This window comes from Myodes glareolus, chromosome 6, assembly GCF_982192425.1.
Source record: "Myodes glareolus chromosome 6, mMyoGla1.1, whole genome shotgun sequence".
Taxonomy (NCBI): domain Eukaryota; kingdom Metazoa; phylum Chordata; class Mammalia; order Rodentia; family Cricetidae; genus Myodes; species Myodes glareolus.
Window position 1 is genome coordinate 1,652,079 of NC_142031.1, and position 12,706 is coordinate 1,664,784.

Here is a 12,706-nt window from a genome sequence, read left to right on the forward strand (position 1 = left end):
CCGCAGCTTCGACCCCGCCTGCGGAGCCACCGACCGCGGCCGAGGCCCGTCCGCAGAAGTACCAGCGCTGCCCTCCAGAGCGACCGAGCTCCAGACGGGGTACGCGGCTCGTACCGTCACGCGGTGGCCGTCTCGGTGAGGGCCGACTCGGCTGGAGCGAAGCCGGGGTCCGTTCGTCAGTCGCCGCCATCTTGCCGCCACAGGTTGCCGAGCAACCGTAAAGACGCTTGCCATTGGCTTCCGGTTGCCACGGGGCGGGGCCAGGAACTGTCTTGGCGACCGTAACATTCGCAGCGCCGGCGTCCGCTCCGGAGCCCCCAGGACACCAATGCGCCTGTGCAGCACGGCGCACTTCCTCCGGCCCCGTCCTTCCGGCGGGAAGCACTCCCGCTAACGGCCTCGGCGTCCGTACAGGAAGCGGAAATGGTTGGAGCTTGGGCCCCGCCCCGCGGCCATCTTGGCGGCTGGAGGCGGCGCCGCAGGACGGAACGGAAGTGCCTGTGCAGCTTCCCGGATCCCGAGCCGAGCTCTGGCGGCCGCCCTGCCCGCCATCCTCCTTCCGCAGCCGTGAGGGAGACCGCGGCTCGGCTGCAGCGGAGCTGCGAGGTGCTGGGGGTGGGCTGGTGGCGCGAACCTGGCCGGGCGGCGCAGCACCGCCTTCCTCTGGACTGTCAAGGCCACGAACGGGCGGGCGGGGTCGGGCAGTGCCTTTGCGGCTGGCGAGGGCTTGCCAGGGGGCCGGCCGATCCCCGGGGGGATCCGCGAGGGAGCTGGCGAGCGCTGCCCACTCCGGCCGTGGGACATTGGAGGAAGGTGGCCTGTTGCTGCCCGCACAGCTCGGAGAGTCTGGGGCGGGCATGTGTTAGGAGTCCTCTTCCTACCCCACCGCCGCGTTCGGTTTCGGGGCACACGTGTAGGAATTGAGCCCGAGGGCGAAGACACTACTGAGTGGATTGAAGGGGTGCTGGTTAAATGACTCTAGGTTATATGGTGACATTAAGGAAGTAAAACCCCCAGCTGTCCAGGCTGTGAACCTTCGGCATCGCGCTGATAAGACTATATTGTCTTCCTTGGCAGGATATCAGTGCAAGAGGGCTACCCTCCTTCACACTAAGAACCCCCAGTGGCGTTTCTTACTTGACTCTTAAGAACAGAAAACAGTTGAAACTGCCTTTTGGGGTTAAGTTTTCAATTCACAATAATGTGGAATTTCCTAAAAAGTCCTCAAAAGAACATTAGTATTCCCTTGCTTGGATCCTGGTGTGTGTGCTGGGGGAGTGATAAGAGTGTGAAGGGCTGAGGGAGATCCAAGATGCTCATCCTCAAAGGTGGGAGGGGCCCAGCCTGGGAAGAACTCAGATCCGGTCTGGAAGGGCTGTCAAAGAGGGAAAGACTCTTGAAACCTGCAGGTACTATTCCTTGGCCAGGAGGCAGTGACCACCGATGCTATGCAGAGAACTTTCTCCTCTCTGCTGTATTCTTAACTTCGGAGTGATGGAGTGCAGAAACTAACCAAATAGTAGGCTCTAGAACAAGGCACGGGGAGAACGTTCTGTATGGCTAGTACTTGTCCACCTTAGAACAGATTTTGTGTGTTTGTTTGTTGTTTTTTTAGAGACAGGGTTTCTCTATGTAGCCCGGGCTGTCCTGGATCTCTCTCTGTAGACCAGGCTGGCCTCGAACTCACAGAGATCTGCCTGCCTCTGCCTCCCGAGTGCTGGAATTAAAGGCGTGTGCCAATACCGTCTGAATCTTAGAACAGTATTTAATCTGGCTTTTTTTTTTTTTGGTGACTGGACATAGAGCATTTTCAGTAGGTATGTGGGAAGCACTGCAGGTTGTGAGACCCATCCAGAAAAACCAGACAAGCTCCCCCAAGAAGCTTACCTTCTAGTGGGAGGAAGTTGAAAGATTACCAGAAAGGAATTGGAAAGCAGTTGTTAAAAGAAATAGAAATGGATGTGACCTGGAACTGATGTCAGTTTGGACAGCTTGGGGGGCCTCTCTGACCTCTGTCTGAGGGAAGGGATGAGGACTGCGGATAGAACAGCTGGCACAGATTGCCATTAGATCCTCATAAGACCCCTTTGATGCAGGCAGAGGGAATCTCATCTCATTTTCCAGATCCAAGCCCCACACATTCTGCAATAGGCTTCCCAGATCTGCCACTAGGAAGTGCAGTGCTGGGATCCGGAGCAGGCAGTGGGACTCCAAAGGTCACATTATTAATCTTGTTATGCTGCCTCTCAGGTTGTTGTTGGCAGTTAGTTTAATCAGATATAGATCAATGTTTGTCCAATAATCAAAACTTGACTAATGTGTTTTCGGTAGATTTTCTGCATATCGTCTGAACCAGAGTTTTAAGCAGTCAGCTCAGCCTCGAGTACATACTTTAAAGGAATAACCATGTCTTTTTTTTCTTTGAAATGGTCTCACTATATAGATAGGCTGGTCTGGAACTCATTGTGCAGACCAGGTGGACCCCAAACTTACCTGCCTCTGCCTTCTGAGTGCTGGGATTAAAGGTGTGCACCACCAGGCCTAGTCTTTTCCTTTTGGTGTTACTGTCACTTTAAGCAAATGTGTTTTGGTGGTAAACACTGTAAAGTGAGGGACCCTTTGCATGCATCACAGGGTGAAGGGTATGCCCAGGACAGCTTTCTATAGGCTGGGTGGGATGGGCATGCACTCTAGGGAGTGCGTTTTCTAATGTGGCTTCTGTTAAATGTGGAGTCTCCCATAAAGTGTAAAAATGTACCCCCAGAAAGGGAGAGCCATAACTAGGGTTTTCAGTTAAATTGTGTATGTTTAGTTTATGCAACATACCAGAGACCAAAGGGCATTCTCAGTCTCTTGGACGGCTCTGAGCACTGTGCTCAGTGGATCCAGGAAATGGATGCACAGTCACAACTCTTAATGCAGGGCTTGAGTCGACTATAGGATTACCTATTTGCCATCCGAGGTCCCATTGTGAGGCCACTGATGTTTCCCAAAGGATTTCCCCAGTGTTCACATAGGATAGGCTGGAAGAGTTGAACTTAGAGCCTTACTGCCCTACTTCAGCTTTTGTGAACCTGATTTCTTACCTACTTTGGGAGCTGAGACCAAGCTCAAGACTTGGGGAAGACTGAAGTCTGCTTGCATATCTAGATTTTAAAAGAGCTTCATTGTGCAAGTGATGCACCTGAGGCTGACTGCAGCCAGAGTGCGACGGCCTCAGCTGCTCAGCACGGGGCGTTTCAGTCATCCTTGAGTCAGTTTGTTCCTGCGCTTCACTCCTCGTAGCAGAAGGATCTAGGAAGGTTCTACACACAGATGTGAGGACCAGGACTATAAGATTTTCCCTTCCCGCCTTTCAAGTAGGATTGATGACAAAGGCCCCATCACTGCCAGTTTTCCTGAGTCCATATCTGAAGAGCTGGATATCAGGCTGGGCTCGAGCCGCTGCCTGGCCTTGGTCTGCTGGAGATTTGTCCTCTGTGAAACTGAGGGTAATGATGCTCTTCTTAGCTGTGCCTAAGTTCTGTAGTGAATTCTGCCTGGGATCCCAGCAGCGTGTTGAAATGGACAGGGGGCAGATAGGGTCACCTTTAGTTGCCAGATAAGAATTGGCCAGGGATAGCGGGACACCTGCTAGTGTTGTTGATAGGGAGAGGACTTGGCTCTGGGAGTATAGATCCAGGGCAGATCCTAGGAAAGACAGAAATGCTCTGGATGAAGTCTCACATCTTACAGACTGGTGGTCAGTAGAGGGGAATATTTTCACACCCCCGAAGACTTCTTATTTGTAAAGTATCTTATGTTTATCTCAGTTACAGAATGTCTGAAGGGGACAGTGTTGGAGACTCTGTCCATGGGAAGCCCTCAGTGGTGTACAGATTTTTCACACGGCTTGGACAGGTGAGTGGATTTGTAGATCATTAATAGAAATATTTGGAAGAGAAACTGTGACTCCTGATGAATCCCGAAGGGTGAGCTTGTTGTTTCACAAGGAGAAGCTAAGCTACAGCTTGTCCCGGTGGAAACTTTCACTTTCAGGGTTTGGCTCTTCTCTTCACCATGAGTGCCTGTGTACACGTTCCTCACCATGTGTGCCTGCGTACGTGTTCCTCACCATGAGTGCCTGTGTACGTGTTCCTCACCATGTGTGCCTGCGTACGTGTTCCTCACCACGTGTGCCTGTGTACGTGTTCCTCACCATGAGTGCCTGTGTACGTGGTCCTCACCATGCGTGCCTGTGTACATGTTCCTCACCATGTGTGCCTGTGTACATATTCCCACCATGTGTACCTGTATACGTGTTCCTCACCATGTGTGCCTGTGTACATATTCCTCACCATGCATGACTGTGTACGTGTTCCTCACCATGCGTCCCTGTGTACATGTCCCTGGAAAAGGTCAAGTAAAGAGGTCTGGACAGTGGGGACTCCATCCTGTTTTTGTTTTGCTGCTGCTTTTTTGTTTTGTTTTGTTGTTTTGTCTTTTTGATTTTCTGAGACATGGTTTCTCTGTGTACCTTTGGAGCCTGTCCCGAAACTTGCTTTGTAGACCAGGTTAGTGATAGTCCTTTATCTCTTTCCACCCCTTTTTCTTTTAGCCTGCCACCTGCATCTGTACGCGGAGACATGGAAACTGCCCTTTTGTTTTCTGGCTGTCCTAACCTGAATGATCACACAAAAACTATATTAATTACAACACTGGCCGATGGCTCAGATGTATTTCTAGCTAGCTCTTTACATCTTAAATTAACCCATTTCTGTTAATCTATCCCCACTGTCTCTTTAACTCTGTCTACTTTTCTCTCTATATATATCTTTTCAGATCCTGCCTGGCTATAGTCTGCCCTGCCATAGCCAGAGCAGCCAGACTAGCTTCTTGACTAACTAATGATAATAAAATATATTCACAGCATACAAAGGGGAATCCCACATCATGCATCCATGCGTCCTGGCACACCTCATCCTTCCTTTGCCTTCATGTGCCTGTTGGGTGATGCTTCCCAAGCGTGTGAGCCTTTCATGTTGGCTCAGGTAGATATAGTTCACTCTGTAACTGTGTTTGAGGCTGCCTCACACTATATCTAAAAGTCTGACTTAGCTGGGCAGTGGTGGCACACACCTTTAATCACAGCACTTGCAAGCCAGGGCAGGCAGATCTCTGTGAGTTCGAGGCCAGCCTGGTCTACAGAGCTAGTACCAAGACAGGCTCCAAAACTACACAGAGAAACCCTGTCCTGATAAACCAAAAATAAATAAATGAATGAATGTCTGGCTCAGTGAGCTGATGTGACTCAATTAAAAATTTCAAATTTTTGCTGGGTGGTGGTGGTGCACACCTTTAATCCTATCACTCAGGAGGCAGAGGCAGGCAGAACTCTGAATTCAAGGCCATCCTGTTCAACAACGTAAGTTCCAGGATGGCCAGGGCTAGGTACACACATATACATATATGTAGGTACACACATATACATATGTATGTGTGTATGTGTGTGTACATATGTATATGCAACGAATGTTTTAAAATGCTATAATTAAAATTTAAAGTTATACTTGAAAATTAAATGTAAGACATATCTACGTATACATGAAATGTGTATTTATAGAAAGCCAAGAGTTTCCTTAGTAATGACTATAGCTGTTTTGGTATGTGTCTATTCGCATGCTCTGGCTGCCAGCAGTCACGCTATGATCAGCCACTTAGCAGTGGGCACAGGGAGGACCAGGCAGGCCTGCTGGGCAAGTGAGAGGTCATGGAGTCTGGATAGTACGTCGGGGGCAGGAAGAGACCCTTGGGAAAACAGGTTTTGGGGTAGGATTTGAGCCATGAGTCTTACAGTGTGGGATGGTGGATTTAAGATGTGTGCTTTTCCCTTTGCAGCCCAAGTACTCTCTGTGGGGTGAAGTTGGTTTTCCCTGTAATGATGTTTCTGGGTTAATTCTGTAGCACAGTATTTTATACTTGATTATTTTATAATTTTCCTTAGAAAGTGGCTCTGTTTCAGGAATTATTGCAGGTAAATTTTGGATTACTCATAGTCAGTGCTTCATGTTGGTGTGTATTATATAACCTCTTACTGTTTTAAACATCTCTCTAAACTGAAGCCCAGCTATACCAGAACGTGCACTTTGTAGTGCAGTGGGAGTTGTGGGCTGATGTTTTGCCTTTAATTCTTGTCTTACAGATTTATCAGTCCTGGCTGGACAAGTCTACCCCCTACACAGCTGTCCGGTGGGTCGTGACACTGGGCCTGAGTTTTGTGTACATGATTAGAGTTTACCTGTTACAGGTAAGCGTGGTCTCAACTGTTTGCACATTGTCTAAATGTGCTATTGGTTGGGGTGTGGATTGGATGTAATAATTACTTTCAGAAGTTTCAGGGTGAGCACCTGTCTAAAGAGGATTGGTCACAGTCTGTCCTCACTTTATCATATCCTCTACTTAGAGTTCCGAGCATGCCCAGGCTAGCCCTGCCCTGAGTCCTTTTCTGGATCACAGACCCTGTGGAACCCCTCCAACCTTGCTGTGTGTCTCCATAGGGACTGGCTGATCCCTCCATTCCCGGACGGAGTGTTACAGACGCGGTGCCGTGCGTGACTTTGGCACTCACCTGGGATTAGCAGTTTCTGAGCTGCTACTTTGTGGCTAAGGAACATTAAGAGGGCAATATAATGGAGAGGGTGGCTTAGGATCCTGCAGATCCATAGGCTGGCTGTGGATGCCTTGAACAGGTGGCTTCTCCTTAGACTTGTTTGGAGCTTGTTGCTTCCTAGTTAGACATGTGGTTTCCAAGAAGTCCTTTGCAGACCTGGGTTGGAGGCTTTTCAGTGTCCAGAAGATGGCAGGCAGCTCAGAGACCTGTCTAGAGTATTTCTCCTCTGCAACCCTGAAAGGTTTACTTTCTCATTTAGAGCTCCTTCCTTCTATTCATTCATCAATTCATCCAGTCTGTAGAAGGACATTAGGGCAAGAGGCAACACAGTTATTTACTGGATTCATTGATGCATTCACTACTGTGTGAAATTCATAAAGTAAGTGTGGAACGTGTCCTTTATTGTTTTCATTTTGAATTTATCCCTGTGAGCAGACGCAGTGTTGGCTTAGCACGACATGATGATGGTAGGCTACTCTCGGTTTATTCTAGAAGGACTGAATCTGTGCCGCATGTGTCTGAAATTAGTGTTGAGTTTCTGTTTATTGGAACTTGGTCGATTCACTAGTGGAAAGACTGGACTGGCAGCCTTGGGGTGGGGGTGGGGCGCAGCACACAGGTTGGTTGTACTCTGTTCTGGATCAGATTTGTGCCTGACTTGGCATTCCTCATAGCTTGGCTTTGCAACATGATAGTATGTGTGCATAAAACTGACTTTTACATCTAGTTTTTAGTTGTCCGACTTGAAAATTTTTTTAGGCAGAAAATTTCTTTTTGTTTGTATGAAACAAAAACATACGCCTTTAAGGTGTATGGTTTAGTTCTGGAAATCAACTACAGTAAGCTTGATGCTTTCGTGTGCTAATGTTGGGACTACAGGGATTCCCAGTTCTTTGTCTTCTCTGGAGAGTTGGGCTTGAAAAGTTTACTCTTGATTTTTTGCCTGGGGTGGTAGTGCAGGCCTTTAATCCCAGCACTCCTGAGGCAGAAGTAGGCAGATCTCAGTGAGTTCAAGGCCAGCCTGGTCTGCAGAGTGAGGTTCAGGACAGCCAGGGCTGTACAGAGAAATTCTGCCTTGAAAAACCAAAAAAGGAAGGAAGGAAGGAAAGAATGAATGTATACACGTTTCTCTTGATTTCCTGGTTCTGGTTCTGGTTCTGTTTTTTTTTTTTTTTTTTTTTTCTTCTGTGAGGCTAACTTTCCAAGTGAAGTATTTTGATGCTGTCTGCAAAGGACTGCCAGCTGTCAAGTGTGTAGTAACATTGACATTCTGTTGTAGACTCCTTGTGAACCTGTGTGCTTCCAGCAGGTTTTGAGGCTAGGCGCCCAGCCCACATTAGCCTTATGGGCAAGGCAGTGTCTGTTGAGGAAAGCTTTTTCTTCTGCTGTAACCAGCTCTGGTCAGGACTGTGCCTGACTGTCATGCACATTTGCCTGAACCTTTAAAGAAGTTTGTTTTCTGGGCCACAGGTTGCCGTGGTCATATCAAACCTACAAGGTAAGTTGAGGTAAATGGTCACCGTGGAGCATTCATCAGTCCTTACCCACTTCATCTTGAGTAAACCACATTCCTAGTGCAGCAGAGCTTCATGGGTATGGGGGTTCAGTGAACTGGTTCCAGCTGGTGGTGGCTGGGCTGCGCATTGATGATGGCTTTCCTTCTCTTCCAGGGTTGGTACATTGTGACCTATGCCTTGGGGATTTACCACCTAAACCTTTTCATAGCGTTCCTTTCTCCCAAAGTGGATCCTTCCTTGATGGAAGACTCAGGTACAGCAGGGGCCGCTGGGGTGCTGTCCAGGCTGCTCTATGCATCTACATTCTCCTGGGATAATCCATGGGTCTGGGAACACTTGGACCTGGGCTTGTGCTATTTATATGTGCTGTAATGTCTGGATCAGAATGAGTTTTTCTGTAGGATTACCCATTAAACCCTGTGCAGCTGTGAAAAGGATCATTCTTTAATCCCCATTTTGTTTAGGAGGAAACTAAAGCACTGGGGTTAAATAAATAACTCATCCAAAGCCACACTGCAAGCATGGGACACATAAGCAGGCAGCTCCTCTGCTTCCTGCCTCAGAATTCACTGTTAGGCACCCTCTGGTGTGACCAGAGAAAACAGGAGCGGTACACAGCAGGAATGCAGTACAGATCAGTAGGACCCTGGTTGCCAGGAGCTAAGTCCAGACTGGGGCATTGGGTGCTCCCTGGTTTCTGGGTTGGGATCTTGGTGTGTTGTTGTGCTCAACTGAGGCCAGCTTTGGGTTGTGGCTGAACAGTGGCCTTTGCAGACACTTTGCTTTCTCGGGGGAAATGCTCAGAGCTGATTTCAGATTGGATGATTAGAAGCTTTGATAACCAGGGGCATTTCCTGTGGATTTCAGCTTCTCTGTCTGTCAGTAGGATAGATGAGAAGAGGCCTTGCATCTGGTCGTCCTGGTGCATACCTACATGGGCTCTCCTCCATAGGTTTGTGGACAAGGACAGGCTTGCCTGCATTTCTTCCCCCACCCCCTTGTTTTTCTTTTTTGTTTTTAGAGACAGGATTTTTCTGTGTAGCCCTGACTGTCCTAGAACTTGCTCTGGCCTTGAACTCAGAGATCTACCTGCCTCTGCCTCCTGAGTACTGGAATTAAAGGTATGCAACATCACTCCCCAGCTTTTCATTTATTTATTAAGTGTGTATGTCACATGTGGAAGTCAGAGGACTTGCAGGATTTGGTTCTGTCATACCATGAGGGTTCCAGGGATTGTCTGTCCTGGCAGCCAAGTGTCTCTGTTCGCTGAGTCAGCTCAGTGTCACTTCTTACTTTACTGTGGGAATGGATTTTATGTCATGAACCACTAGATGGCCTGCATTCTTTCTTCACTACTTGTTTTATGAGCATGTCAGTTTGTCTTTGTCCTAATTTATGTAACTAGATAGCAAAACAAATGAAAAGTCTGTGTGAAGTGTATTTTTGTTTGTTGGTTGTCTCTCCAGGAGTTGCCTGCAGACCCCATACTTTTTCTCTGGTTGATTGAAATTTGTTGCCATGTGTGAGACACAGTAGTTTAGAAGCATTTAGGGAAGACTTGTAAATGGGGCAGAAATCTGAAGGTAAGAGGCAGATGTTTCATCTCTAGCTGATGTTGTAATTTTCAGATGACGGCCCTTCATTACCAACCAAACAGAATGAGGAGTTTCGTCCCTTCATTCGAAGACTTCCAGAATTCAAATTTTGGTGAGTGAATTGTTTTCCATTGGACAATAGAATATATCCATCTATCTCTGTATCTTATTTTAACAAACAGTAATTGTCTATATGTGGAGGCTATGGAATGACATTTTTGGTACACATACATTGTGTAATGGTCAGGGTTAGGTATTTTGAAGTAAGTCCAGATTTGTTGCCCACTGCTTACCCTCCTGGCTACACATGGAAGTCACTTCTCCTGACCAGTCATGCCTTTATTTCTTCAAGGCTTTTATGGAAGATACTTGAGCTATTAGAGTAGACCAATTTTTGTCCCAGTTAGCTTTTGGTTTCTTTAACAAAATGAGAATTTTGTTTTGCTTGCATGTGGTATGCATTAATCTAAAAAGTAACAGCTGTGTTGGGTATGGGTGGGTCACAGGGCTCTCTGGGAAGACCATCACTTCACAGTGTTTCCCCTTGGGTTGGCGCAGTAGTCTAGTGGGTCTTAACAGCTGGTTTCCAGGTTCCGGACCTCCTGTAGGCACTGCTATTGACTCAAGGCACCCTGGGAAGGTTAGGCCTTCCACAGAGCCGACATCCTGGAAGTGCTGGGAGACTAGGAAGAGATTGATGGGAACACATATGAGTAGGTACAGTGTAGCTCCTTTAATGACCTTCTGTCAAAAGGTCAAAGCTATGTATGGCCTGCTGGCCTGTCTTTGAGACCATCTGCTCCTGGACTGCAAAAGGAGCCAAAGGAGCAGACTGAGTTCTTTGAGTGTTTTAACTGTGCAGCTCTGTGGATCTGGGAGAGGAAATAGAAGGTGGGCAAGACGCCCCAGGAGCCTGGATGTTGTTCTGTAGGAAAAAAGGAGCTTGTGTGTGTGTGTGTGTGTGGGTGGGTGGGTGTGTGGGTCAGTATCACAGAGGCTGGGTCGAGGTGTGTGATGGTGGCAGGGCTGTGTGCTGGACTCAGGCACCCAGTGTCAGGCCCAGGGCCTAGGCTCTTCTCCAGATGACAGTTGTAGTAGCAAACACGAGGTGTATTTGGCTTTAGCTGGGGTGTTTTACACTTTGTATGTTTAAGAAGTCTTAGCTTGGGGGCTAGAGAGATGGATTGGTGATTAAGAGCACTGGCTGTTCTTCCAGAGGACCTGGGTTCAATTCCCAGCACCCACATGGCAACTTACAACTGTCTATAATCCCAGTTCCAGGGGATCTGACATCCTCACCTCACACAGACAAATGTGCACATAAAAATAAATATATAAAAATGTGAAAAAGAGAGTATATTTAAAAAAAGACGTCTTAGTTTTCAAAAGGCTGAGAGGACTTGGTTTTGGTTATTAAACACACAGACTGACTTGATCTATCTCTAGTAGGTACCTCTGAGCAGGCAAAGGCAGGAGTGTCAAGGGTTGACAGATGTCTGGTGCTACCTAGAGCTCATACTAATGTCTCCCTTTGCTTTAAGGCATGCAGCTACAAAAGGCATTCTTGTGGCTATGGTCTGCACTTTCTTCGAGGCTTTCAATGTCCCTGTGTTCTGGCCGATCCTGGTGATGTACTTCATCATGCTTTTCTGTATCACAATGAAGAGGCAAATAAAGGTAAAGATCGCAGCACTGCTGTGCCAGGCGACGGCTCCAGCCCGCGGCCTCAGTGTCCCTGGGGAAGCAGCTTGGGTCTGAGTGCTGGGCATGGCCTTCTGTGTGTCATGACTGACCTGTGCTCGGCTTCTGGCTTCTCTGAGAGCAGCTGGGCCCTTCCTCAACAGTTGCTGAAAGCCGAGTCAGAAAGCCCTGGGTAGGGCCAGGTTGAGCTTGGACCTGCAGTGCCTCAGTGGCTCTCTCAGAGTCCTGTGGTAACCTGCTTAGAGTGTTATGGCACATCCTTGGATTGGTGGTGTAGCTACACCCCTTCTGTGCTCTCCCTAGCTCATTCCAGGAGCTCATGAGATGCTTTCCAAATGTTAGCATTTCAGGCAGGCCTCTAGTGGGTCAAGTCCTATGGAGCACACTGTTGGCTTCTTGACTTCAGTTCCGATAGGCAGAAACAGTCGAGGGGGTGCCTTTGACTCTGCAGATCTAGGGAAAGGGTTAAGCAGGAAACTGTTTTGAAGTAACTCAAGTTTGTTTGTGTGTTTGTTTTCCCAGCACATGATTAAATACCGGTACATACCATTCACACACGGAAAGAGGAGATACAAAGGGAAGGAGGACGTGGGCAAGACATTTGCTAGTTAGAAGCTGGACTGAATCTGACACACGTGTTCAAGGACGGTTTTGAGCCATTGTAACAATGCCTTTTTCTTCACATAAAGTAGTTGATTATGAGGAAGTTGAATTTTCTTTTTAAGAGGAGCCTCAATGATTTGTATCTGATATATCAGGTTCTTGAAGAAACTGGCATTTAAACCAAATTGCATTGATTCTTTTTCAGTGATGTTCATGTGTTTGAAGTGAACAGAATTGTAGTGAACGGGAGGCTTGGGAGGCCAGGAGAGTGGCAGCCCAAGAGAGCAGGAGGGAGGATGGGAGTGTAGCCTTGCCTTCCTGACCATGCTGAGGCCGCTCCTCTGCGCCAGAGGGACATGCCAGCCTGCTTCCTACATGTGAAAAAGAATGTAACCCTTTGAGGGTGATTTCCAGCAGCTTTGTGGGGTTCTCATGCCAGTTTCTGAATCTCACTCACTAGAGATGGTTTTCAAGTTGGCCTCTATGATAATGACTCGAAACTTTGTTCTTAACTACCATGATTGCTTTTGAAGGCCTGGAATTATAAATATATATTATATTTTAATTGTTTGAGATTATTTTGACACTTTCCTTTGATACGTAACATTTTCCTTTTGATGAATTCAAACTTGTTCTCATGC

At 47.6% G+C, this 12,706-nt stretch overlaps 2 protein-coding genes across 5 annotated transcripts in view; one reads left to right on the forward strand and one right to left on the reverse strand.

Annotated features, from left to right (window-relative positions):
• Morn1 (MORN repeat containing 1) overlaps positions 1–323 on the reverse strand; it is a 59,620-nt gene extending 59,297 nt beyond the window's left edge. For 2 of the 3 annotated variants that reach the window (XM_087906777.1, XM_087906776.1), the window contains exon 1: positions 115–323. In XM_087906777.1, coding sequence (XP_087762903.1) covers positions 115–190 — 76 coding nt within the window. In that variant the 5' untranslated portion in view covers positions 191–323. The remainder of the gene's footprint in view (positions 1–114) is intronic. The other variant, XM_087906775.1, reaches the window with a different exon arrangement.
• A 127-nt stretch (positions 324–450) lies between these two features.
• Positions 451–12,630, forward strand: Rer1 (retention in endoplasmic reticulum sorting receptor 1). Of its 2 annotated transcripts, XM_048416710.3 has the most exons (8): positions 458–606; positions 3,364–3,491; positions 3,813–3,900; positions 6,182–6,286; positions 8,320–8,419; positions 9,795–9,873; positions 11,303–11,438; positions 11,985–12,630. In XM_048416710.3, exons 3-8 carry the CDS (start codon positions 3,820–3,822, stop codon positions 12,072–12,074), a joined length of 591 nt encoding a protein of 196 aa, XP_048272667.1. In that variant the 5' UTR covers positions 458–606; positions 3,364–3,491; positions 3,813–3,819; the 3' UTR covers positions 12,075–12,630. The 2 variants fall into 2 exon arrangements, with proteins under 2 accessions (XP_048272663.1, XP_048272667.1); XM_048416706.3 differs by lacking the exon at positions 3,364–3,491 and having other exon boundaries at positions 451–606.
• The last annotated feature ends 76 nt before the right edge of the window (positions 12,631–12,706 follow it).

What these genes read in the sequence shown, in the direction of transcription:
- Rer1 (XM_048416706.3), top strand. Translation starts at nt 3,820, where the DNA reads ATGTCTGAAGGGGACAGTGTTGGAGACTCTGTCCATGGGAAGCCCTCA. An exon ending in CTTCCAGAATTCAAATTTTG is followed by an intron (nt 9,874 to 11,302) that starts GTGAGTGAATTG and finishes CTTTGCTTTAAG; the next exon opens with GCATGCAGCTACAAAAGGCA. An exon ending in CAATGAAGAGGCAAATAAAG is followed by an intron (nt 11,439 to 11,984) that starts GTAAAGATCGCA and finishes TTGTTTTCCCAG; the next exon opens with CACATGATTAAATACCGGTA.